The sequence below is a fragment of the Pseudophryne corroboree genome, chromosome 10 (genome assembly GCF_028390025.1).
Source record: "Pseudophryne corroboree isolate aPseCor3 chromosome 10, aPseCor3.hap2, whole genome shotgun sequence".
NCBI lineage: Eukaryota > Metazoa > Chordata > Amphibia > Anura > Myobatrachidae > Pseudophryne > Pseudophryne corroboree.
In genome coordinates, this window is record NC_086453.1 from 256,895,928 (window position 1) to 256,923,852 (window position 27,925).

Below are 27,925 nucleotides of genomic sequence, written 5' to 3' on the forward strand. Positions count from 1 at the left end.
TGGATCACAGCTGGATTCTGAACTTACCAAAATCTCACCTGGAACCGATGCAGAGGCTTCCTTTCCTGGGAATGATACTCGACATGGAGTCTCAGAGAGTGTTCCTTCCCTTGGAAAATGCAATGGTAATCCAGTCAATGGTTCGGGCTGTCCTGAAGCCAACCCGGATATCGGTGCATCTGTGCATTCGCCTTCTGGGAAAAATGGTGGCCTCTTACGAGGCAATTCAGTACGGAAGGATTCCTGCAAGGCCCTTCCAGCTTGATCTGTTGGACAAGTGGTCCGGATCGCATCTTCACATGCACCTGAGGATCCGTCTGTCGCCAAAAACCAGGATCTCCCTTCTGTGGTGGCTACAGATTTGTCACCTAGTCGAGGGTCGACGGTTCGGGATTCAGAATTGGATTCTGCTAACCACAGACGCAAGCCTCAGAGTTTGGGGAGCAGTCATCCAGGGGGTGCAGCTTTAAGGAAGATGGTCAAGTCAGGAGGTCATCCTTCCAATCAACATCCTGGAACTCAGGGCTATATACAATGCCCTTCTGCAAGCCTCATATCTTCTTCAGTCCATTCAGGTCCAGTCGGACAATGTAACGGCAGTGACGTACATAAACCGACAGGGCGGAACGAAAAGCAGAGCCACAATGTCATAGGTGTCAAGAATTCTCCTCTGGGCGGAAAAGTACGCCGTGGCGTTGCCGGTGGTCGTCATTCCGGGAGTAGACAACTGGGAAACAGACTTCCTCAACAGACACGACCTGCACCTGGAGGAGTGGAGCCTTCACCCAGAGGCGTTCAGGTGCTTGACACGTCGGTGGGGGTATCCACAAATAGACATGATGGCCTCTCATCTCAAGAAGAAGCTCAAGCGGTATTGTTCAAGGTCGAGAGACCCACAGGCTGTGGCGGTAGACGCTGTGACATCTCCATGGGTCTACAAGATGGTGCACGTGTTTTCTCCACTTCCTCTGATCCCAAGAATTCTAAAAAGAATAAAAAGGGAAAAGGTTCAAGTAATACTCATTGCTCCGTACTGACCAAGAAGGGCCTGGTACGTGGATCTACTGGAGATGCTCCTAGAGGACCCGTGGCCTATACCTCTTCACGAGGATTTTCTGCAACAGGGCCTGTTCGTCTACCAGGACTTGCCACTGCTACGTTTGACGGCATGGAAGTTGAACGGCTGATTCTAGCCAGGAGAAAGATCCCTGACAAGGTTACCCCACTATGATTCAAGCCAGGAAAGAGGTAACGTCTAAACATTACCACCGTATTTGGAAGAAGTACGTCTCTTGGTGTGAGAGCAGACAATATTCTGCAGTGGAATTTCATCTGGGATGTTTCCTGCTTTTTCTGCAGTCGGATGTGGGCCTACGTTTGGGCTCCATAAAAGTTCAGATTTCGGCCTTGTCCATTTTCTTTCAGAAACAATTGGCATCTCTCCCTGAGGTTCAGATTTTCTTGAAAGGTGTTTTGCACATCCAATCTCCCTTTGTGCCTCCCATGGCACCTTGGGATCTCAATTTGGTTTTGCAGTTCTTCCAATCAGATTGGTTTGAACTGTTACAGGAGGTAGACATAAAATCTTACGTGGAAGACCGTCACACTGTTGGCCTTGGCTTCAGCAAGACGTGTGTCGGAACTGGGAGCGTTGTCTCACAAATGCCCCTACTTGATTTTCCATGAGGACAGAGCTGAACACAGAACTTGTCAGCAATTTCTTCCTAAAGTTGTCTGCGTTTCACATCAACCAACCTATTGTGGTTCCGGTGATTACCGACACCTCTGCTACTTCAAAGTCTTTGGATGTTGTGAGGGCTTTGAAGGTGTATGTAAAACAAACAGCTTGTTACAGAAAATCGGACTCGCTGTTTGTGCTTTATGATCCCAATAAGATTGGGTGTCCTGCTTCAAAGCAGTCAATTGCGCGCTGGTTCAGTCTCACTATCCAGCATGTTTATTTAACGGCATGATTGCCGGTTCCAAAATTTGTACAGGCACATTCTACTAGGTTGGTGGGCTCTTCTTCTTCTAAGTTTTACAAGTTCGATACTTTGGCCTCTGAAGACCTTCAGCGTGGTCAATCAGTTCTGCAGGAACCTCAGCGCTCTCCCACCCGGTTTGGGAGATTTGGTACTTCCTCATGGTACTAAATGGATTCCCAGTATCCTCTAGGACGTAAGAGAAAATAGGATTTTAATTACCTACCGATAAATCCTTTTCTCATAGTCCATAGAGAATACTGGGCGCCCACCCGATGCTTCATTCTTCCTGCACTGTTACTTGGTTAAGTATTGTTGCTTGGTTCAGTTGTTGCTGTTCCTGTTTCAAGTTTGGTTAGCATGGCTTTCCTCTTGTTTTGTGTGTTTTTGTGTATGTGTGCTGGTTCAGAATCTCACCACTATCCTTTTGTATCCTTATCTCAAAGTATGTCCATCTCCTCGGGCACAGTTTCCTAGACTGAGTCTGGTAGGAGGGTCATAGAGGGAGGAGCCAGCGCACACTATCAAATTCTTAAAGTACCCATGGCTCCTAGTGGACCCGTCTATACCCCATGGTACTAAAAGGATTCCCAATATCCTCTAGGGACTACGAAAAAAGGATTTACCGGTAGGTAATTAAAATTCTATTTCTGCAGCGGGGTACACTGTTATTCCACAGGGAATAACATCGGGGTGTAGAGTTGGATCTTGATCCGAGGCATCAACATGCTAAAGCTTTGACTGTTCCCAGGATGCACTGCACCGCCTCCTCTATATCCCCGCCTCCAGGCACTGGAGCTCAGTTTATAGGCGAGAAATCGGATATGTTAATTTGCGCAATTAACTGGAATTATGCAGCAGGTCCTTTTCATTTAAACAAGTAAACACTTCAACTTGTGACTGTTGAACTTTAAGAAAGAGGTGATGATAGGTCTTTGCTCTATTCCAGAAGAACGTGTTTCATTCCAAAATAATTACTCACACTCTCAAAACACTTTGGGTACAAGTGGGATATTAACATTTATTGGGATAAAGTGTATAAAGTGCGTTGTTACAAAGGCAGGTGTCACAGTGCACTAACTGCTAGTAAACATCACACTTAGAATAAAAGACACAAAGTGAATAAAAAATGATAAGTAATGAAGTGCAGTGCAAATGCATAAAAACTCCTTTTCTCATACCCTCTAGTGGTGTGTGCCTAGTCGTGGTGAAATAGGATCCATGTTAGGCCATTCAGCAACACACCACTTAGCTCTGCCCAAGATGTTGGAGAGTCTTTTTAGGAGTCAGTCAGGGTGTTCAGCATCCCAGCACGACGCGTTTCGAATCGTCATATTCTTTTTCAAGTGCAGGAATAGCTAAACTATTTTGAAGTATTTATACTCTAATTCCGGATATTGTTGGTGTGCTAGTTCCGTTTGTGATTCCCGCCTTTCCTCTCCGATCAGCGTGGCGGAAGTGCGCGGTTTGCATTCCAGTGCCACCCGGAAGTACGTGTTATGCGTTCCACATAGGTGGAAGTTCATATCATTTGTATTCCGACGTTATCAGGAGGCACATGTTTATTGGTCCACCGTAGATTTTGCGTTCCAGCATCACCCGGAAAGGCATATTGTGCGTTCCACATAGTTGTTATAGGCGGAGATCCGTACCATTTGTATTCCGATATCGTCAGAGGACATATATTTCTCATTCCACTGCTCTTTTAGCGTTCCATATCAACCGAAAGTGGATCTCTGATAAAATCTGATTTAGCAAACACTCCAAATTCTCCATTAAAAAAAACTACCATGGTACTTTGTATTCCCGCGTTTTCCATCCCTACAATGAGAATTGGAGTGTTTGTTGTATCCTTAAATTTTCTTGTATTTGATTCCAGTAGGTTGACATATAAAAAGATAAAAATAAAAAAACATATAATTAGACATATTCTATGTTAAAAACCATTTCAGTTCAAATTCAGCATTAAGACCTGGAGTCAAACTATTTAGTAGATAAATCCATTTAATTTCTTTTTTAGCTAATTGGATCTCTACATCTTTAGGGCTAAAACACACTACCCGGCTTTTACCGGCCGGGAAAAAGCCGGACGGCTTTTTCCCGTGCCGGCATTGTAGTTAACAGTGTGAGGGCTAGGGTCCCTTCACACTGCACGGCCCCGGCCCAGCTGCCGGGTTGCAGCCGGGTCTCACCACTGGAAGGTCCGGCGGCCGGGCGGCCGCCGGGCCGTCTTTGCAGCCAGTAAACCAGGTGTGTGAAGGGGAGCTTTCACACACAACGGCTTTTTCTGAAGCCGTGTCTGATGCTGCACATGCGCACAGCATCACACAAGGCTCAAAGCCGTCCTGTGTGACAGACACTGCCGGTTTCTCCCGGATGGCAAAAAGCCGGACAAAGTTTGTCCGGCTTTTTGCCATCCGGGAAAAACCGGAATGTGTGTTACAGCCCATAGACTTCCATGATTCATTAACTTGTTCTATACCTAAAAATCTTTTAAAACACATTTCTGAGCTGTTATGAACTTTTTTTAAATGTTCAGAAAGCGGGTGGCTAAGATTTTCCTTTTTTAACATTGTATACATGTTCCACCATTCTTGTTTTAAGATTCCTTGTCGGTTTTCCTATATAAATTAGCCCGCAGGTACATTCTACTAAATAGATAATATTTCTTGAGTGGCAAGTTATAAAATTATTTATAGTGTAGTCCTTCCCCTTAATGTGGAAAGAGGTAGTTTTTCTTTGATTTTTATGTTTATATGTTAAGCGGCACATCAGACAGGAGCCGCATCTATGAAAACCTTTTGTTCTTTCGCTCTTAGGTTTTAATTATTGTAGTGTACTTTTAACTAGATTATCCTTTAAGGATTTTGCTCTTCTGTATATAAATGATGGTTTAGTTGGAAGGTGTTCTTTTAAAACTGGATCTTCCTTCAGGATTCTCCAGTTTCTCGATATACTTCGTTCCAACCCTCTATAATGTGAGCCATACTGGCTTATATAGGACCATTCATTCTTTGAATTTCTTTGACTACTAGTGTCCTTTTCCTTATACTTTAAAAGCTCCTGTCTAACTGTCTCAATAGCTTTCCTTTTTGCTTCAATTAATTTATTCTTAGGGTATCATTTTTCTTCGAATCTCTTACTAACCTTCTCCATCTCATCTACAAACCTCATTTTCTGTACAGTTTCTTTTAATTCATTTAAACTGACCTAGCGGGATACCTTCCAGCCAGTTTTGATGATGTTCACTAGAGATATCTATATATGAGTTAGAATCAGTTTCTTTTTTGTATATTTTAGTATACAAACTGTTATCCTTAACATAGATATTTAAATCCAGAAAACTGAGTTGTGTACAACTGGTCGTAAAAGTAAATTTTATATTAAAACCATTAAGGTTCAAAGATTCACAAAAACAATCCAAAGATTCTTGATTCCCTCACCAAATAAAAAAAATAAATTAGCATAACTTGGGGCAAACCTGGTTCCCATTGCGGTTCCGAGGGTTTGTAAATAATAATTACCATTAAAAAAGAAATAATTATTTTCCAAAATGAACATTATTGATTCAATGATAAAGTCCTTTATATCTTGTGAATGATCACTCCTATCTAGAAAGAAATATATAGCTTCTTTTCCTTTATTCCAGACAATTATGGTATATAAACTAGTTACATCTGCAGTTGCTAAACAACATTCATTATCCCAAGTAACTTGAGTTAATTTTCTTAAAATATCAAAAGTATCTCTAATGTAAGTTGGGGTTTTATTAACTAGTGGCTGTAAATAATAATCAACCATTGGTTTGCCCCCAGTTATGCCAATTAATTTATGGCATACTGGGAACATCTAACGATAGATTCAGCAAGAACAAGGGGGGCAAACCTGGAGTGCTGGCTTCGTTTCATAGACGATATTTTTTTTTATTTGGAACAGGTTGATGTTCCTGACCTGTTGGAGGCTATCAAACTGATTCTCCAGATTGATGATGATACTGACTCTCCAGATACTATATGTCTAAGAAACCTGATAAGTTCAAATGTCAGAAGGTTACATTTAGTTGACATACGTCAGGAATCCTGGGAGTCTCCAGGAAAGAAGGAAATAAATTTTCCATGTCTAAAAAGATGCTAGCTCGTTTTCCCCACGTTGCAGAGTTAAGTAAAAATTGGGAAACACCACCTCCGGTGAACTCACATGTTGCACGTCTTGTGGTGTCTTCTACTCTGCCTGTCACTACCGTCACCTCTCTGAAAGAACGTGTGGAGGGTTGCTTGAAGTCTATTTACACTCTTGCAGGTGCTGTACATAGACCCACTATAGCAGTTTCTTGGGCTGCAAAAGGTATTGAAGCCTGGGTTCAAGCAGTTGAGGCAGAGCTGCCTCTGAATTTTTCTGATAATGACAGACAGTGTCTCTCATATATTACCACAGCCTCTCATTACATTCAGGAGGCGGCCTCTGATGCCGGTTTTCTGGCGGCCAAAGCGTCTACTACTTCCATCTTGGCTCGCCGGATTCTGTGGTTGCGGTCCTGGTCTGTGGACCTGGACTCTAAAAAGACCTTGGAGGTGATCCCTTTTAAGGGAAACATTCTTTTTGGGGAAGATCTGAACAAGATTGTTGCTGACTTAGCATCTGCTAAGACTGCATGTCTGCCAAGTACTATTCCTTCGGCTCCGAACGCTAAGAATACCACCTTTTGTTCCTTTTGACCTCCAAGTAAAGCAAAGGGTCAGGCGTACCCGAAACAGGCTCGCACTTCAAAAAACTCTTAAGCCCAAACCTAAGCGTTCCTGGGCTGCCCGTCAGCCTGCTTCCTCCCCAGGGTGGGAGGCCGACTTCTGCGGTTCGCTCAGGTATGGTTACAGACCACTTCAGATGCCTGAGTGAAGATGTTGTCACTCACGGATACGCCACCTCTTTCAAGACACGTCCCTTTCGCCAGTTTTGCTCTATGAATATTCCGTGGCATTACCCCCCCCCCAACTAGTCATCCCTGTCCGGGGTACCCTGGAGGAGTGGGGACCCCTTAAATCAACCCCCCCTCCAGCCACCCAAGGGCCAGGGGTGAAGCCCGAGGCTGTCACCCCCCCCCCTCCCATCCGTGGGCGGTGGATGGGAGGCTGATAGCCTTTGTGTAAAAATAATGAATATTATTTTTTGTAGGAGAACTATACGTCCCAGCAAGCCTCTCCGCAAGCTGGTACTTGGAGAACCACAAGTACCAGCATGCAGGGAAAGAAAGGGCCCACTGGTACCTGTAGTTCTACTACAAAAATAATCAGTCACTAAATACAGGTGCTATTCCAGAGGACTGGAAAAGAGCAAATGTAGTTCCACTGCACAAAAGTGGAAGCAAGGAAGAAGCAAGTAACTACAGACCAGTAAGCCTTACACAGTTGGGAAAGTAATGGAAAAACTAATCAAAGAAAGAGTTGTGGAATTAAATTAAAAAAAACTTACAGGATCCAAAACAGCATGGATTTACTGGTGGGAGATCATGCCAAACAAATCTTATTGACTTTTTTGACTCTGTGACGAAAATAATAGATCAAGGGGGAGCTGTAGATATAGCATGTCTAGACTTTAGTAAGGCATTTGACACTGTCCCACAACGCAGACTGCTAAATAAACTTGAAAGCGTGGGGGTGGATTATAAAACAGTTAAATGGATAAGAACCTGGTTGCAGGATAGGAAACAAACAGTTGTAGTTAATGGAGTGCAGTCTATGGAGGCAAATGTTACCAGTGGATTACCCCAGGGTACTTGGTCCAGTTCTCTTTAATATCTTTGTTGGTGGCATTGCAGATGGTATTGAAGGGAAGGTATGCCTTTTTGCAGATGATACAAAGATATGCAATAGGGTAGACACACCGGGAGGGGTAAAACAAATGATTGATGACCTAGGTAGGCTTGAGAAATGGTCAAGAACGTGGCAACTACAGTTTAATGCTAAAAAATGCAAAATCATGCACTTGGATCTCAAAAACCCAAAGGCTAAATATAGTATCAAGGGTACTATAATGGAAACTACTGAGGAGGAAAGGGATTTAGGAGTCACTATTTCAAGTGACTTGAAGGCAGGAAAGCAATGCAACAAAGCAATGAGAAAGGCAAGTCAGATGCTTGGTTGCATAGGGAGAGGAATCAGTAGCAGGAAAAAAGAAGTGATAATGCCACTGTATAGGTCATTGGTGCGGCCTCATCTGTAATACTGTGTCCAGTTCTGGAGACCATATCTCCAGAAGGATATAAATACATTAGAGAGTATACAAAGAAGGGCAACTAAAATGGTGCATGGCCTACATCACAAAACTTACCCGGAAAGGCTAAAAGATCTTAACATGTATAGTTTGGAGGAGAGAAGGGAAAGGGGGGGACATGATTAAAACTTTCAAATATATCAAGGGTCTTAACAAAGTTCAGGAGGGAAACATTCTTCAAAGGAAGAGAAGTATTAGAACTCAAGGACATACACTGAGACTGGGGGGGGGGTTCAGGGGAAATTTAAGGAAAAATTACTTCTCAGAAAGGGTAGTGTTCAAGTGGAATAGCCTCCCATCAGAGGTGGTAGAGGCTAAGACTGTAGAGCAATTTAAACATGCTCGGGATAGGCATATGAATATCCTTACAAAGAATTAAGGTTCAAAAATGGTTGAGATTGCCTAAAGGATAAAAAAAGGGGCAGACTAGATGGGCCAAGTGGTTCTTATCTGCCATCAAATTCTATGTTTCTATGTTATGTTTAAAAAAAAAATACCCCCCAAAAAACACAACACAAACACAGTGACAGTAAAGCTTTATTTTACATACATGCACACTTACACACTGACATACTTACCTATTGTGAACACATTAGGTTCTATGTCTTTGATACTTCCACCTCCCAGGATGCTTCCTTTGGACGCCTGGATCTTGTGCCCGCTACAGTGCGTCCCCTCCCTTGATTAACTGCTTTAGGGCATCCCAGATGTTATTCCCTGTGGAACCCCAGTGTACCGTGCTGCAGAAAAGGAGATTTATGGTAAGACTTACCATTGTTAAATCTCTTTCTGCGAGGTACACTGGATTCCACAGGGTGCCCACACTGACGCACTTAGCTTCTTTCGGTTTGTATGGCATTAGCCGCTGGTACCTTCTCCTGTCTTGAGAATGTGGTTCTCTGTGGCTAACTACTATCGTCTCTTTTACCTGCTACTGCATTGGACTGATTAACAAAACTGAGCTCCAGTGCCTGGAGGCGGGAATATAGAGGAGGCGGTGCAGTGCATCCTGGGAACAGTCAAAGCTTTAGCCTGTTGGTGCCTCAGAACAAGATCCAACTCTACACCCCGATGTTATTCGCTGTGGAATCCAGTGTACCTCGCAGAAAGAGATTTAACAATGATAAGTCTTACCATAAATCTCCTTTTTTTAATAATACTGTATTTGCTGGAACTGTATGTAGTTGTTTAAGAATATGTTGTGACAAAACGTTTCTACTCTGCAGATCTACAAACAAGTGGCAAAAGCTTATCCACGGAGGTTTGTTCTGCCCCTAGACATTAAGGCTAAAGAAGATGTGGTCACCCAGCCTCTAAACTACACAACTGCTACTGCTGCTAAGAAAGCTGATGGAAAGGTAGGTAACTCCTTTTATAGATCTTGTGCATTAAATTACAGATTAGACTAAACCACACATCAACGTTGAAAGGAATACTATAACAGAACTTAGGCACAGATTTATTTGTGTTTAACACGGTGAAGGTCATCACAAAATCGCTAATGAGATTTGTAAAATCCATTTTGGTGGTGTGATGCACCTCCGTTTATACAGATGTGCCTGGTTTTCCACCAAAGTTGAACATGATGGCATTTGTAGAGGGGTAAAAAGCCTTGTATGGTTGTTGTGAAGACTTGGGGAGTGTGGGCATTACTTGCTAAATTTACTTCAGAGAAACAGTGCAAAAATAATATTCTTTTGGTGGGCAAGATGAACAACATAAGAGAGAGAGGTGGAGAGGATGCAGTTGTAGTTACATTCTTTATCAAATGCAATAATGTCAGCAAGATACAGTATCTCATCACTCATATGGATTTTTTACCTCCTAAAAGAGGTATTTTTGAAGAAAATTGAAAATTAAATGGTTTTCCTGTATCCCACATTCTTTGGTATATTTCATGCCTCTCTCCAGTGCAGACTGTTCTGATGAGCCATCTGTTTGTGGTACTCAGCCATTGTGATTCATAAGTAAGTTCCTTTACATGCCATTTTTAGATAGGTTATAATTTGTCATTCTATTCTATGTTTCGCATGAATATTAGTGAATGTTATAAGATATGTCCTGCAATTATGGATCATTAAATAGTTATAATGTTATGCCTTTTGATGGCATACCAACATTCGTACTTTATTGAAGTACTGTACTGTAGCCCTAATTCAGAGATGTACGAAATCCCGATGGTTTATGTACATCTTCGATGGTGTGAGATCATGTGTAGATGCCGCACTGCACATGTGCAGATCTCGTTCTGCAAGATCGGACGCAGTGCCCTCTAAACCACAGCATGGTTGATAGGCTGCGGCCATTTGGAGGCATGGATGGGGCAGGGGTGGGCAGTGTTATTGAAAATGAGGACCTGTCAGCCACATTCTTCGAGTAGTATCTACCAGTATCTACCAGTGTCTTCGTCTTCCGATGCATCCTGAGTAACTTGAGGGTTACTCAGATGACCGATGTTCACATGGACGATCCAATGCTGCTTCTTCGGACAAAAGCCAGCTGAAGGTGTTTATTTACACAATACGCCTTCTGCACCTTTTTACATATTTTAGTACAGCTGTGCTACTGCGTCCATCCCTGCATCTGCCCCTGTGGTCCAGTGGATGGTGTTCCAGGTACTGAAGCCATTGATTTCTGGCTACTCTATGGGGGTCATTCTGAGTTGATCGCTAGCTGCCGTTGTTCGCAGCGCAGCAATCAGGCTAAAAATTAGCATTTCTGCGCACTCGTATGCACCGCAATGTACAGGCGCGTTGTACGGGTACAATGAGCATCATGGGTTTGCACAGAGCCTAACGAACATTCCTGTTGCACTGCCAAACGCAGGAAGATTGACATGAAGTGGGCGTTTCTGGGTGGCAACTGACCATTTTCAGGGAGTTTTTGGAGCAACGCAGGCGTGGCTGGAAAAACGCAGGCGTGGCTGGGCGTTCGCTGGGCGGGTGTGTGACGTCAAAAGCCGTCCCTCCGTCATTAGAATCAACGCACATGAAGAGTAACTACAGGGCTGGTCTTGTTTTGCACAAAATGATTTTGCAGGCGCTCTGCTGCACAAGCGTTCGCACTTCTGCAAAGTGAAAATACACTCCCCTGTGGGCGGCGACTATGCGTTTGCACGGCTGCTAAAAACTGCTAGCGAGCGATCAACTCGGAATGACCCCCAATATGTATTAATGGCGGCACACAAACACATTCTGAGTCATGTGTGGACCATTCACAGATAAGAATCTCATGCAAATTACAAACTGTGATAAGGAACAATGTTTCCTTGTGGCTGCAGCCTATCAGTATTATTACATATAAATACAGTATGTTATGATTGAGTTAGACCTAGGGTGGGCAATAATTAGCCCTCCAGCTGCTGTGGGACTATACATCCCAGCATTCCCTGCCTCAGGGTGACTTATTACTCAGCCCTGAGCTAGACTATTCCACAAGATTACACTGCCTCTGTCAGTTGTAGCACATTAATAAATGTAGCCTCTATATGCATTATAATAAAACGATGTGTCCTTTATCCAGGTGTGGTGCTCACATGAAAACCTCCATGACCACACATTGGACTTGTTGGGCTTAGAGTTTCCACAAATAAATTATGCAAAATACAACACAAAGAAATACCGTTTCTTGTATGGTTGTGGCTTCCAGCACCTGGTTGGTGATTCTCTGATTAAACTGGATGTGGAAACAAAGAAAGCAAAGGTAAAAGTGTCCCTGGCACAGCGTCTTCTGTACATCTCATTTAAGTTTGAAATCTATTTTTAATACATATGCAGATGTTTCTCTTTTAACCGGATCATTTGGCACACCAATGGTTACAATTAATTTGTGTCTTTTGGAAAGTTCTTATTTTTATGTTATTGCCCAGTTAGATGGAAATGCAGACTCTGCGGCTGGTTCTGAGTCGGTGCCAAGTGGAAATGCAAACAGGTCTCGTATACATTACATCTGCAAACTGCTCATGTGCTGAAAAAAACCATGACAGGCTGCGCATCTGCCGTACCACACATATGCACATGAGTGGGGGCCGGAACTTGCGGATGGATTGATCTGTTCAGGAACTGGATGTTTTTGGCTGGTGATCATGTGATCTTAGGGAACAGATCTATCTCATGGGAGTGTCATATGCATTTAGGCAGACTTGCATACTTGTTTGGAGCTGATTAGACACCTTGATGATCGGAACCGACCGCAGCTGCTGTGGACTAATTCTTTTTGCTCATGTTTCCAATTTCATTGCTCAGCTGAGTTCTTTTTTCAATCTAGCTGTGGAGTAATTGCCTGTGTTTCTGAATGGAAATCTCCCCAATCTGGCCTGCTGTGTGCCTTATGATTTTGGCAGAAGTCGGCGGCCAGTAAAGAGAGCCCTTCACTCCAGAGTGCTGGGTCGTGGCAGAAAGAGCTGGCAGCTTGGATCCATGGAGACCTGGTGCAGAGTTGAGAGGGGATCCTGTTTGAAATACCAACAGTGGAATCCTGACACTACTCAGAATGCCGGTGCCAGCATCCTGACATTTATACCTATCACAGCGCCCAGCCCAAACAATGATTACACAGGCTGCCAGGGAGGTAAACTGTGATGGGTGGGGTTAAGTTTCAGCTGCGAGTGAGGGCTAGACATGGGGAGAGGGGATTACGCTGTGGGGAGGGAGGGTTAGGGTGAGGCACCCCGGGTTGGGTTAGGGTTAGGCTGTGGGGGAGGGAGGGTTAGGCTTAGGCTGTGGGGAGGAAAGTTTAGGGGTTAGGCACCACCTAGGAGTGTAAGCTGGAGGGGGGGGGGGGGTAAGGAAAGGTGGTTTGGGGTTACAGTGGTGACTCCAGAGGGGTGCTGCAGCACAGTCCAAAATTTAAATAGGAGAGCCACTCCAACTGCCACCCCTAACACTGCCAAATATTATTGGCCAGACCCTTACTGGCGGTTGGTGTGGCTCCTTTATTTGAATTTTGTACTGTGCTGCAGCCTCACCTCTGAAGCCGCCACTAGTTGGGATTCAGGCTTCGCTTTCAAAATTAGGCTGTGTCGGGATTTTAACCATCGGGAAGCCGTGTAGGTATTTTGACAGCCGGCATCCCAACTGCTGGTATTCCGATACCACCCCAGTTGAGAGGCAGATCATTCCTGATAATGTCTGCATTCATTGCAGATACCATCTACTAACTCTTGCTGCTACGTCCTGGCATTCTGGAGTGAAAGGCTCTCTCTCTACCCGCCACCAGATTCTGACAATATCAAACGGCACACAGTACACTGGATTGGGGAGCTTTCCATTCAGAAACATGAGTATCTGCTCCACAGTAGCTGCGGTCAGTTCTGCCTGTCATGACTGCTTCTGACCAGACACAAGATCAAGGATTACTGTGCAACCTACCGGTCCTGCTACTATCAGCAAAGTACTGCAATTGCCTGGCTATCAGTAGTAAGCAGGACGACCTGGGTCACTTTGTCAGGTACTCCTGCTTCAGTCTCACTGGACGCTACAGCGTCTCACCTCAGAGACTTCATATTGTGTGGTCATCCATCTACCAGTGAAGGTTTTATAAGTGAGACCAGGAAGTTATAACCTGGACCAGGGACATAGCCAGGACTTTATGGACCCCATAGCAAAATGTTGAAGGGGCCCTTGTCCAAATACTTCTAGAGAGACACCTCTCCACAGCCGTTTTGATAGTATGCCCCATAATAGTGCCCTCGTTTATTTTCTGAACCATAGTAGTGTCCTAGTTCACATGATGTCACATTGTATGGCTGCCAGTTCACATTATGCAACACAGTGCCCCCAATTCACATTATGAGATGCATTGTCCCCAGTTCATATTATGCCCCATCACAATGGGCCTGTTTCAGATGTGGATGGAGTTGCTATAGTTGCTCCTTACGTGGAAGCAGCAGTGATAGCTCTAATACGGTAATGCAGCAGGAGGGGTCACGCCTTCTGCATGCATTATTGATCTGTGCTGCATCTTAGGACGCAGCTTCAGATCACCTGCGACACCATCAACCTGCTGCATGACCCAGGGGGTTGTGCAAACCAGCTGCCACAGATCCTATCAGGAGGCCAGGAAATTTCCATCCTCTGATGGATATCCTGTCATCGCCACTTCCTCGCAATGGCAGTAATCAAAGAGAGCGCTGTATTTAAGCATTTAATTAAAAATCTTCACATTACATCAAAAATATATATATTCATCAGAATAGCAGCATAATATATCAAATTGCTTAATCTGTTGTGGTTACCAATGTTAATTAAAACATCCAGTCCTTAACATTCAACATGTCATGATATCAGATAGCTGTAAGGTGCATCCGGCAAGCAGAAGTAATAAATCTCACTCCAGTGAGACGTTTAAATATTGTTTTGCAGCACTTTATGCTAAATAAATGGCAGAACGGCCCAGATTTCTCACAGGTGTTGGTATCCGCAATATATGATATTGAACAGAGTTCACTCATCCTAAAGATGAAGCTGGTATTAATAGATTTTGGTGCAGACCCGCTCCTGTCTGCGCTATGCTCGACCTCCCGCACCCTCACGCTAGTATTATTGCAAGGAGATAATATATAGCTAATGTGATTGAGCATACTCACATGTCCCTATAATAGGGAGATACTTAGGCTTTTCTCGTACGTCCTAGAGGATGCTGGGGTCCACATTAGTACCATGGGGTATAGACGGGTCCACCAGGAGCCATTGGCACTTTAAGAGTTTAACAGTGTGGGCTGGCTCCTCCCTCTATGCCCCTCCTACCAGACTCCGTTTCGAAAATGTGCCCGAAGGAGCCGGTCACAGCTAGGGGAGCTCTAAAGAGCTTTCCTGGAAAAGTTTATTTTTAGAGTTTATATTTTTACAGGGATGCTGCTGGCAACAGCCTCCCTGCAGCGAGGGACTAAGGGGGGGAGCAGTGTCCGCCCTGCGGGGTCTGAGCCACTGAATCCGCTGACTGGACACTGAGCTCAGGAGGGGTTGGTTCGTTCCCCACCACAGGGGACCGCTCGCCCCAGCAACATGCCGCCAACCCCTTACAGAGCTGAAGATGTGGTGAGTGAGACACCGACCCCCCTAGCAAGCGGGGGGCCAGTGTGAAGATGGTAGCGGAGAGGGAGCGCAGTATTAACTGAGCTCCTGTGAAGCCTCAGAGGCACATGGTGCGGAGCTGTGAGGGGCGCCCTGGGCCAGCGCTTACCCCCTACACTGGTCACACAGCCTGTCGGGGTCCATGGATCTCAGCCAGCACATTTTACTCAGGCCAGTATAATCTAGTAATAATAATGAAGAGCGGGAAGGCAGCGCCATTAAGGGGGCGGAGCAGCGCCATTTCCCTGCCTGCACAGCGCTGAAAGGAAGAACAGGTCCCTCCACAGCAACTCCAGCTATCTGTACACGGTACCAGGGGGTTGTAGAAGGGAACGGAGGCTGTAATAAGACTGTGTGTCCTATTAAGGCGCACAGTCAGCGCTGACAAGGGAATACCAGCAAGGGAACCGGAGTGATTTTCCTCTATCAAATCTTGGATTTCTCAGATTTCTTACAGGGTTGCAAGTAATGAATCTGCAACCCAGGTATTACAGAGCTCTATGGCAGTATGGCCGGTGTCTGGTACCTCAGGACGCCCCCCTGTATACCCCCACAAACGTGCGCTTGTGCAGGTCACACAAGACGACACAGATACTGATTCTGACACCACAGATGGTGATGGGGATGTGTTGCGGGGGTCCGCATCTCTTGCAAAGGGGCTGCAATTGTTGATAGAGGCTATTAGGGATGTGTTGAATGTTAATGATACCACACCTGAGCAGGCTGAGGAGGCTTTTTTCACTGAAAATAAAAAAGCCTTGCTAACCTTCCCTGCGTCAAAGGAATTAAATGCTATATTTGAGAAAGCAGGGGTAAACCCTGAGAAAAAATTCCAGGTCCCCAAAAGGGTCCAGGTGGCGTTTTCTTTCCCTGAGGAGGATAGGAAAAAATGGGAAAACCCGCCGATTGTAGACGCATCTGTGTCCAGACTCTCAAAAAAGGTGGTTTTGCCTGTTCCAGGATCTACCGCCTTAAAGGAGTCGGCTGATAGAAAAATTGATAACACGCTTAAATCAATGTACACTGCTTCAGGGGCCATATTACGTCCCACTATTGCTAGTGCATGGATTGCAAAGGCAATATTAAAGTGGTCGGCTACCTTACTTGAGGATTTGGATACGATGGATAGGGATGATGTTGCATTATATTTACGCAATATACATGATTCAGCAGGTTTTATGGTAGAATCCATGAAAGACCTGGGTTCCATGGCTGCGGGAATATCTTCCATGTCTGTTTCAGCTCGTCGGGGTTTGTGGCTGCGCCAGTGGTCGGCCGACGCGGAATCCAGGAAAAGTGTGGAGGCCCTACCCTATACAGGTCAGGCTCTCTTTGGGGAAGCTCTAGATGCATGGATATCCACGGCTACAGCGGGTAAGTCTCTGTTTCTTCCCTCAGCTGCACCTGCTCCTAAGAAATCCTTTTCTTCATCTGCAACGCAGTCCTTTCGGCCTAACAGGCCTAGAAAGGCCAGAGCGTCCAATACCTTCTATAGGGGAGGTCGAGTTAAGTCCAAGAAACCTGCAGCTGCAGGTTCCCAGGAACAAAAGCCTGCTTCAGGTACGCCAAAGTCCTCCGCATGACGGTGGACCGCGCGGCCTGGAGATGGGGCCAGTGGGAGCCAGACTCAGACATTTCAGTCACGTCTTGGTATCGTCCGGCCTGGATCCCTGGGTGATAGATATTGTATCCCAGGGATACAGGCTGTAATTTCAAAGTCTCCCTCCTCATTGTTTTTTTCAAATCAGGCTTACCAACTCTGTTGGCAGAAAGCACTGTACTACAGGATGCTGTCCAAATACTGGTGGAGGCACAGGTCATAGTGCCAGTGCCACCTCACATGCAGAACGAAGGTTATTATTCAAACCTTTTTGTGGTACCAAAACCGGATGGTTCGGTCAGGCCCATTCTGAACCTAAAGTCATTGAACCCCTTTCTAAAGGAGTTCAAGTTCAAGATGGAGTCTTTCAGGGCGGTGATATCAGGTCTGGAAGAGGGGGAATTCCTGGTATCACTGGATATCAAGGATGCATATCTCCACATTCCGATCTGGCTGCCGCATCAGGCTTATCTCCGTTTCGCATTGCTGGACTGTCATTTCCAGTTCGAGGCCCTGCCATTCGGCCTTTCCACAGCACCAAGGGTGTTTACCAAGGTGATGGCAGAAATTATGGTTCTCCTCCGCAAACAGGGTGTGTACATCATTCCATATCTGGACGATCTGCTGATAAAAGCATCGTCCAAGAGAAGCTGCTGCAATCCATTGTTCTCACAACACGCCTCCTCAAGAGTCACTGTTGGATTCTGAACATTCCAAAGTCACATTTGGAACCAACCCAGAGCCAACCCAGAGGTTGTCCTTTCTGGGAATGATCCTGGACATGGAAGTGCAAAAGGTGTTTCTTCCGCAGGAAAAGGCGTTGGTGATACAAGCTATGGTCTGGGATGTCCTGAAGCCAGCCCGCGTGTCTGTTCATCAATGCATTCGCCTATTGGGAAAGATGGTGGCCTCTTACGAGGCTCTCCAGTACGGGAGGTTCCACGCTCGGACCTTCCAACTGGATCTCCTGGACTTGTGGTCAGGATCTCATCTCCACATGCACCAGAGAATTCATCTGTCACCAAAGGCCAGGATTTCACTCCTCTGGTGGCTCCAATTGCCTCACCTTCTGGAAAGCCGCAGGTTCAGGATTAAGGACTGGGTCCTTCTAACTACGGATGCGAGCCTTCGGGGCTGGGGAGCAGTCACTGAAGGAGTAATCTTCCAAGGAAGGTGGTCAAGCCTGGAAGCCGGTCTGCCCATCAACATCCTACAACGGTCTTCTTCAAGCGGCCCCTCTTCTAAGAAATCGGGCCATTCAAGTGCAGTCGGACAACGTAACAACAATGGCTTACATAAACCAACAAGGCAGAACAAAGAGAAGAGCGGCAATGTCAGAGGCCAAAAGAATACTTCTCTAGACAGAAAAGCACGCGTTGGCGCTGTCAGCCTTCTTCATTCCGGGAGTAGACAACTGGGAAGCAGACATCCTCAGCAGACACGATCTCCATCCAGGGGAGTGGGGTCTCCATCCGGAGGTGTTCAAGGAAATAACAGTCCTTTGGGGAAATTCCCAAATAGACTTGATGGCCTCTCGTCTCAACAAGAAGCTTCGGCGTTATTGTTCCAGGTCGAGGGACCCACAGGCAGTGGCAGTGGACGACCTGGTGTCTCCGTTGGTGTTCCAGTCGGTGTACGTGTTTCGACCACTCCCACTCATCCCAAGAATCCTAAAGCTCATAAGGAGAACAAGGGTTCAAACGATCCTCATTGCCCCAGACTGGCCAAGAAGGGCTTGGTACGCGGACCTTCTGAATCTACTACAAGAAGATCGGAGGCCCCTTCCTCTTCGGGAGGACATGCTGCAGCAGGGGCCGTTCGCTTATCAAAACTTTCCGCGACTACGTTTGACGGCATGGAAGTTGAGCGCCTGATACTTGCTCGGAAGGGCATTCCGAAGAAGGTCATTCCTACCCTGATACAGGCTAGGAAAGGGGTAACATCTAAGCATTACCATTGTATTTTGAAGAAATATGTCTCTTGGTGCGAATCCAAGAACTTTCCTACAGTGCAGTTTCAACTCGGACGTTTTCTTCTCTTTCTGCAAGCAGGCGTGGATATGGGCCTGAGGTTAGGATCTGTGAAGGTCCAGATTTCGGCCTTATCCATTTTCTTTCAGAAACAATTGGCTGCCTTACCTGAGGTTCAGACTTTTTTGAAGGGAGTTCTACACATCCAAACTCCCTTTGTACCGCCTACGGCGCCTTGGGACCTTAGCGTGGTGTTGCAGTTCCTCCAGTCGGATTGGTTTGAGCCTCTACAGTAGGTTGAGGTCAAATTTTTTTACATGGAAGGCGGTCACGTTGTTTGCCTTAGCTTCTGCTAGACGCGTGTCCGACTTGGGGGCTTTATTCTGTAAAAGCCCTTACTTGATCTTCCACGAAGATAGAGCTGAGCTCCGGACACATCAGCAGTTTCTTCCGAAGGTTGTGTCGGCATTTCATATCAACCAACCTATTGTGGTGCCAGTGGCTACTGACTCCTCAATTACATCAAAGTCCTTGGATGTTGTAAGGGCTCTGAAGATATATGTGAAGAAAACTTCTTGTCACAGAAAGTTGGACTCTCTGTTTGTCCTATATGATCCCAAGAAAATTGGGTGTCCTGCTTCTAAGCAGACTATTTCTCGCTGGATTCGGTTCACTATCCAGCACGCTTATTCTTTGGCAGTACTGCCGTATCCAAAATCTATTAAGGCCCACTCTACTCGTAAGGTGGGGTCTTCCTGGGCGGCTGCCCGGGGTGTCTTGGCAGTGCAACTTTGCCGAGCTGCAGCTTGGTCTGGGTCGAACACGTTTGCAAAGTTTTACAAGTTCGATACTTTGGCCTCTGATAATCTGAAGTTCAGTCAATCAGTTCTGCAGGAGCCTCCGCGCTCTCCCTCCCATTCTGGGAGCTTTGGTACATCCCCATTGTACTAATGTGGACCCCAGCATCCTCTAGGACGTAAGAGAAAATAGGATTTTGGTACCGACCGGTAAATCATTTTCTCGTAGTCCGTAGAGGATGCTGGGCGCCCGCCCACGCTTCGTTTTCCTGCAAACATTATTTGGTTCAGTACAACTTTGTTTTAGTGAGTACTGCATTGTTACTTGGTAAGTACTGTTTCAGCAGTTGTGGAGTGTTCAAGCTTCGTTGGCTTGGCGTGCCTTGTATGTGTGAGCTGGTACGAATCTCACCACTATCTGTGTATAATCCTTCTCTCGAAGATGCCCGTCTCCTCGGGCACAGTTTCTAGACTGAGTCTGGTAGAAGGGGCATAGAGGGAGGAGCCAGCCCACACTCTCAAACTCTTAAAGTGCCAATGGCTCCTGGTGGACCCGTCTATACCCCATGGTACTAATGTGGACCCCAGCATCCTCTACGGACTATGAGAAAATGATTTACCGGTAGGTACCAAAATCCTATTTTCCAATTGCCAGCGATTGTGCAGGAGGGAGGATTTTAAAAGCAATTGCAGGTGTCAAACAAGATGGTGTCCAGCTCAGCATGAAAAAATTTCATGACTGGAACAATAAATAAATCCCTTGACCTGTTTCTCCGTACTCATGTGTTGAGGGTTTCTTCAGAAGGTTCTGAAGAAAACCGTCAACACAGTCGATTGTCCCATTACTTTTGGTCCCTTAAAAAGTGGGAGGCACATAGAGAAACCGTTGTAATTCCTACACCGTTCACCTGATTTGGATGTAAATACCCTCAAATTAAAGCGGAAAGTCTGCAGTTATAGCACATCTTGTTTGTTTCATTTCAAATCCATTGTGGTGGTGTATAGAGCCCAAAATATGAGAATAGTGTCGATGTCCCAATATTTATGGACCTGACTGTATGCTCTCTGCGGCTCCCTTGTGAGACAGGTAGCTAATCTGCCAGCCAACTCGCCCTCTGGGAATTTTAAAGAAACAGCAGTGCGTTAAATGGTCCACAAAAATGCCTCAATATCATCAGGTGGGGTTTGCTGACTCTGAATCTGAGTCTGCTGCTCTGCAGTCAGATTTTGCTGTCCTGCAGCTAATTCAGCAAACACTCTCATTACATCCGACATATTACACTGCTTTTCCACTTTATGAATAAATTTAGCAGGCTTAACTAATTTTCTCTGGTGTGCCAGTTTCACAAAACAGATTAGTTTACCACTTTTGTGTGTACTTAGGGGGTAATTCAGACCTGATCGTAGCAGCAAATTTGTTAGCAGTTGGGCAAAACCTTGGGGGTCATTCCGAGTTGATCGTAGCTGTGCTAAATTTAGCACAGTTACGATCAGGCACTCAGACATGCGGGGGGACGCCCAGCACAGGGCTAGTCTGCCCTGCATGTCAGTGCCGGCCCCCCACAGAAGTGCAAAAGCATCGCACTGCGGCGATGCTTTTGCACTTCCGGAGTACCTCACGGCCAGCGCAGCTCTTGCGGCTTGCCGGGAGAACCTCTTCACTGCCCGGGTCGCAGCGGCAGCGTGTGACGCCACGCAGCCGCCCTGGCCCGCCCCCCGAATGGTCCGGCCACGCCTGCATTGGCCGGACTGCTCCCCCTAAACGGCGGCTTAATGCCGCCATGCAGCCCCCTCCCGCCAAGCGACCACCTCTGCCTGTCAATAAGGCAGAGGCGATCTCTAGGCAACGACGGACTTTAGCTGTCTGGCAAGCGCCTCAGTGCGCAGTACGCAGTACTAACCCCATCGCACCACTGCGATAAACTGCAGTGCGCGATCGGGTAAGAATGACCCCCCCCATGCAGTGATCGCGCTGAGACAAAAAAAAACTGGGTCCCAGGGACCCCTCGCTTTTAAAAATTGGGGTCCTACCGGTCTTTTTCTGGGTCCCATCGGAATGAAGGTTCTTTTTAAACTTAATCTTGTTTGGACACTACAAAAGTGTTGCAAGGTGGGGGGATGGGGTGACGATGCTGCTGGGCAGTGTAGCGTGCAGGACACCCTGCACCAGAGGTGTAACTAGACATTTTGGTGCCCTTAGGCAGAAAGTGAATTGGTGTCCCACCTCCCAGACCGTAAAGTATAGGCAATGCGCGCTGAAGGCGCGCCACAAAATTTTAGGGGCATGGCTTCATGGGGAAGGGGCGTGGCTACATAATAGTGCCTATTCACATTACACCACACAGTAGTGCCGCTTATTTACATTGCACCAGGTAGAACCTCCTATGCACACTGCGCCAGGTACAACACGTTATACACTTTGCCCCAGGTACAGCACGTTATACACTCTGTGCCAGGTACAGCACGTTATACACTTTGCGCCAGGTACAGCACGTTATACACTTTGCGCCAGGTAGAACACGTTATACACTTTGCGCCAGGTAGAGCACGTTATACACTTTGCGTCAGGTAGAGCATGTTATACACTTTGTGACAGGTAGAGCACGTTATACACTTTGCGCCAGGTACAGCACGTTATACACTTTGCACCAGGTACAGCATGTTATACAAATTGCGCCAGGTAGAACACGTTATACCCATTGCGCCAGGCAGAGCGCGTTATACACACTGCGCCAGTTAGAGCGCGATATACACACTGCGCCAGTAAGAGCGCGTTATACACAATGCGCCAGTTACAGCGCGTTATACACACTGCGCCCGGTAAGAGCACTGAGGCACCCTGCGCCCGGTAAGAGCACTGAGGCACACTGCACCAGGTAAGAGCACCGAGGCACACTGCACCAGGTAAGAGCACCGAGGCACACTGCACCAGATAAGAGCACCGAGGCACACTGCACCAGGTAAGAGCACCGAGGCACATTGCAGTAACCACCTTGTGTGTGTGTGTGTCCCACCCCCTGGAACTATCAGCCAATCCATCACCCGCGGTGACGGGAAAAAACACAGCCGACCACAGCTCCAGCCCCCCTCCCTCCGAAGACGCCAGCCAGGGAGCCCTTACCGCAATAACCGTACTAGTCACCGACCACTTCTTACTCCCGGCACCATACAGCTGCACCGTCGCCGCGGGAACCCCGGCCCCCCCAGCAAGCCCAGGCAGTCACTCACACGTGCAGGGATCGGCGTCCTCCATGATCTAGTTCAGTGTTTCCCAACCGCGGTCCTCAAGGCACACTAACAGTCCTGGTTTTAGTGATATCCAGGCTTGAACACAGGTGACTTAATTAGTACCTCATTTATTTTGATTTAACCATCTGTGCTGAAGCCTGGATATCACAAAAACCTGCACTGTTGGTGTGCCTTGAGGACCGCGGTTGGGAATGCCTGATCTAGTTGGTAAAGCTGGGCTTAGTGATTGGGGCTTCCCGCGGTGCTGTCTGAGGCAGTGGCCACGCTGCCACTCTTGCTTTGAGCTGTTCTCCCAAAGCAAGAGCAGCAGCGCGGCCACTGCCTCAGACGGCACCGCGGGAAGCCCCAGTCACTAAGCCCAGCTTTACCCACTAGGTCACAGAGGACGCTGATCCCTGCACATTGCCAGCACCCCCCAGAGTCGCTGTGGCAACCCCCCGTAACCCATCCACCACCCGCACTTCCCTTCACTCACGATACCGAGTCACCCTCCGCAAGCAGCCAGGCGCCAAAGAGGAGGGGAAACTGGCTCCACCTCCTCTTTATATCATTCAGCCCGGGGCCAGCGTGTCAATTAAACAAATCCCCCTTAGGGATTGGCTAATGAGGAGCGCATCCCCGGTGACCCTCCCACTTTGTAAACTGGAGTCCCATGTCTTAAAAAACGGGTAAAAAAACGGGGTGCACTGCAGGTGTGGCAGATATAACATTTTCAGAGAGAGTTAGATTTGGGTGGGTTATTTTGTTTCTGTGCAGAGTAAATACTGGCTGCTTTATTTTTACACTGCAATTTAGATTTCAGTTTGAACACACCCCACCCAAATCTAACATGTTATAGCTGCCCACCCTGCAGTGCACATGGGCCCTCATTCCGAGTTGTTCGCTCGTTCTTTTCCTTCGCATCGGTGCGATTTTCGCACTGCGGCTGCGCCAAGTAAATTTGCTAAGAAGTTTGGTATTTTACTCACGGTATTACGAGGTTTTTTCTTCGTTCTGCTGATCGTAGTGTGATTGACAGGAAGTGGGTGTTTCTGGGCGGAAACTGGCCGTTTTATGGGAGTGTGTGAAAAAACGCTGCCGTTTCTGGGAAAAACGCGGGAGTGGCTGGAGAAACGGGGGAGTGTCTGGGTGAATGCTGGGTGTGTTTGTGACGTCAGACCAGGAACGACAAGCACTGAACTGATCGCACTGGAAGAGTAAGTCTGGAGCTACTCAGAAGCTGCAAAGAAAAATCTTTTCGCAATATTGCGAATACTTCGTTCGCAATTCTGCTAAGCTAAGATTCACTCCCAGAGGGCGGCGGCTTAGCGTGTGCACTGCTGCGAAAAGCGTCTAGCGAGCGAACTACTCGGAATGAGGGCCATGGTTTTGCCCAACTGCTAACAAATTTGCTGCTAAGATCAGGGCCAATATTTACGAAGAATTCGAGTTTGTCCGATTTGTGTTTTTTTTTCTAAGTCCCAATCCGGGAATTCACTAAGCACCAATCTCGGCAGTGTTTGGACTATTCGTAATGGTTTGATTTGCAAAGTTCCGAAATACGAATGAATAGACCATCGGTCAAACACGGCTGTTATTTCATACAATATGGGCATTCGCTATTCATTCGTGTTTGGGTGTTAGTTTCTGAGTGCTCAAGTGCGGGTCTGTTTTTTTTCGATTCGTTAAAAAAAGCAGCAAAAAAATAGACCTGCTTTTTCCAGTCGAGTTTGGATAACCATGCACGGATCAGTGAGATCTGTGCATGGTTATCTATGGGAAAGGGTCTGTTTAGTGTAAAAACTGAAAAAAAAATTGCGTGGGGTCCCCCCTCCTAAGCACAACCAGCCTCGGGCTCTTTGAGCTGGTCCTGGTTGAAAAAATATGGGGGGAAAAATGACAGGGGTTACCCCATATTTAATCAACCAGCACCGGGCTCTGCGCCTGGTCCTGGTTCCAAAAATACGGGGGACAAAAAGCGTAAGGGTCCCCCGTATTTTTGAAACCAGCACCGGGCTCCACTAGCCAGGTACATAATGCCACAGCCGGGGGACACTTTTATACTGGTCCCTGCGGCCCTGGCATTACATACCCAACTAGTCACCCCTGGCCGGGGTACCCTGGAGGAGTGGGAACCCCTTAAATCAAGGGGTCCTCCCCCTCCAGCCACCCAAGGGCCAGGGGTGAAGCCTGAGGCTGTCCCCCCATCCAAGGGCGGCGGATGGGGGGCTGATAGCCTTTTGAAAAAATGTGAATATTGTTTTTAGTAGCAGTACTACAAGTACCAGCAAGCCTCCCCCGCAAGCTGGTACTTGGAGAACCACAAGTACCAGCATGCGGTGGAAAACCGGGCCCGCTGGTACCTGTAGTACTACTACTAAAAATATACCCCCAAAAAAACAGGACACACACACCGTGAAAGTATAAGTTTATTACATACATGCACACCTCCATACATACCTACTTAACTATGTTCCCACGAGGCTCGGTCCTCTTCTCCATGTAGAATCCTTGGGGTACCTGTGAAAAAAATTATACTCACATAATCCAGTGTAGAATCAGACCTTTGTATAATCCACGTTCTTGGCAAAATAATAAAATGGAAATCCGACCACGCACTGAAAGGGGTCCCATGTTTACACATGGGACCCCTTTCCCCGACTGCCAGGACCCCCCCTGACTCCTGACAAAGAGGGTCCCTTCAGCCAATCAGGGAGCGCCACGTCGTGGCACTCTCTTGATTGGCTGTGTGCTCCTGTAGTGTCTGTGAGGCGGCACACAGCACAGATACAATGTAGCGCCTATGCGCTCCATTTGTAGCCAATGGTGGGAACTTTGCGCTCAGCGGTGAGGTTACTTTCGGTCAGCCGCTGACCGCAAAGTTCCCACCATTGGATACAATGGAGCGCATAGGCGCTACATTGTATCTCTGCCGTGTGCTGCCTCACAGACACTACAGGAGCACACAGCCAATCAGGAGAGTGCCACGACGTGGCGCTCCCTGATTGGCTAAAGGGACCCTCTTTGACAGGAGTCAGGGGGGTCCTGGCAGTCGGGGAAAGGGGTCCCATGTGTAAACATGGGACCCCTTTCAGTGCGTGGTTGGGTTTCCGTTTTATTATTTTGCCAAGTACGTGGATTATACAAAGGTCTGATTCTACACTGGATTATGTGAGTATAATTTTTTTCACAGGTACCCCAAGGATTCTACATGGAGAAGAGGACCGAGCCTCATGGGAACATAGGTAAGTATGTATGTATGGAGGTGTGCATGTATGTAATAAACTTATACTTTCACGGTGTGTGTGTCCTGTTTTTTTGGGGGTATTTTTTTAGTAGTAGTACTACAGGTACCGGCGGGCCCGGTTTTCCACCGCATGCTGGTACTTGTGGTTCTCCAAGTACCAGCTTGCGGGGGAGGCTTGCTGGGACTTGTAGTATTGCTACTAAAAACAATATTCACATTTTTTCAAAAGGCTATCAGCCCCCCATCCGCCGCCCTTGGGTGGGGGGGACAGCCTCGGCTTCACCCCTGGCCCTCGGGTGGCTGGAGGGGGGGACCCCTTGATTTAAGGGGTTCCCACTCCTCCAGGGTACCCCGGCCAGGGGTGACCAGTTGGGTATGTAATGCCAGGGCCGCAGGGACCAGTATAAAAGTGTCCCCCGGCTGTGGCATTATGTACCTGGCTAGTGGAGCCCGGTGCTGGTTTCAAAAATACGGGGGACCCCTACGCTTTTTGTCCCCCGTATTTTTGGAACCAGGACCAGGCGCAGAGCCCGGTGCTGGTTAATTAAATATGGGGGAACTCCTGTCATTTTTTACCCCATATTTTTTCAACCAGGACCGGCTCAAAGAGCCCGAGGCTGGTTGTGCTTAGGAGGGGGGACCCCACGCAATTTTTTTCAGATTTTTTAAGACTTTAATCAACTTTTTAAGGTACACAATGAAGCCCTGCACGGATCTCACAGATCCGGCCGGGATTCCTTGTATTTTGTCTGGCAGTGTTTTACTCATCACTCCCGTAAAACACTGCCTGATATTACGAATCACATCGATATCGGAAAAAACGATTGTGCAAAACTCGGCAGCTTAGTGAATGATCGTATCAGGATTCAAAAAGTTGCAGTAAAATGCACCCGATACCATTCGAGTTCAAACACCCTTCAAAACGGCCAAAACACGAATCTTTGTAAATATACCCCCAGGTCTGAATTCCCCCCTTATTCTGTCTAACTGGCCACTCAAACCGCAAAGCATCACATTTAATCTTAACAACAGCCCAAGCAACATATAGAAGTGAATAATTCTGTTAAACTGTGAAATAGTTGCCGTTTAAGGGTTGGTTTGCCCACTTACACAATCAGCTGCTGTTAGAGCACTCAGACTCAATTTAATCCCGGGTCCTTTGCTGCATAGTAGCATCCTGCAATGTGGTCTCTATTCGGGTGCTAAATGTGACAAGGATCACATACACTGGGTAAAATGCAAACAACCGTTTTATTCATTCTCCAGCAGTTAGGTGACTCACATGTTTGTAACAGCAGGTTACAGGTGAAAGCATAACATTCCATGTTCTGACAACAATGGTATGCAAAAAGGGGAGAAGAAAGAAGGCTCTTGTGTGGGCGCACTCTTATTTAAATGTGTATCCCTGTATGACCAGTGCCGGGTCGCCCCTTTGTTGTTCTAACAATGGTATGCACTCTAATGGATCCTAACATAATCCCAAACCCCCCAGCCTATCACCTGGCCATTTTGCCCAGCATCAGGAGCATTATTCCTGTGTACAGTCAACATTCTTAAAGGCAGCTAACAGGTGGTACTAATCAACTTGGCTGCAGTTTAATCTCTGACCTTGCATAAAACTTGGACTTGATCCATGTTCAACTGCTGTTACATACTTAAACAAAAAAAACAAAAATTAATAGTTGCACTGCAGAGCTGCAAACTCTTAATCTACCTATCTTACACTAACAAATATTACAGTAGGAGGCTGACGTGAGGGCA

General features: G+C 46.7%; 1 protein-coding gene across 1 annotated transcript in view; it reads left to right on the forward strand.

The window, feature by feature from the left end:
• The window catches only part of LOC134966452 (carotenoid-cleaving dioxygenase, mitochondrial-like), a 189,436-nt gene that overhangs the window by 105,800 nt on the left and 55,711 nt on the right, over nt 1-27,925 (forward strand). The window contains exons 9-10 of the mRNA XM_063943205.1: nt 9,476-9,607; nt 11,772-11,951. Of these exons, the coding sequence (XP_063799275.1) occupies nt 9,476-9,607; nt 11,772-11,951 (312 nt within the window). The remainder of the gene's footprint in view (nt 1-9,475; nt 9,608-11,771; nt 11,952-27,925) is intronic.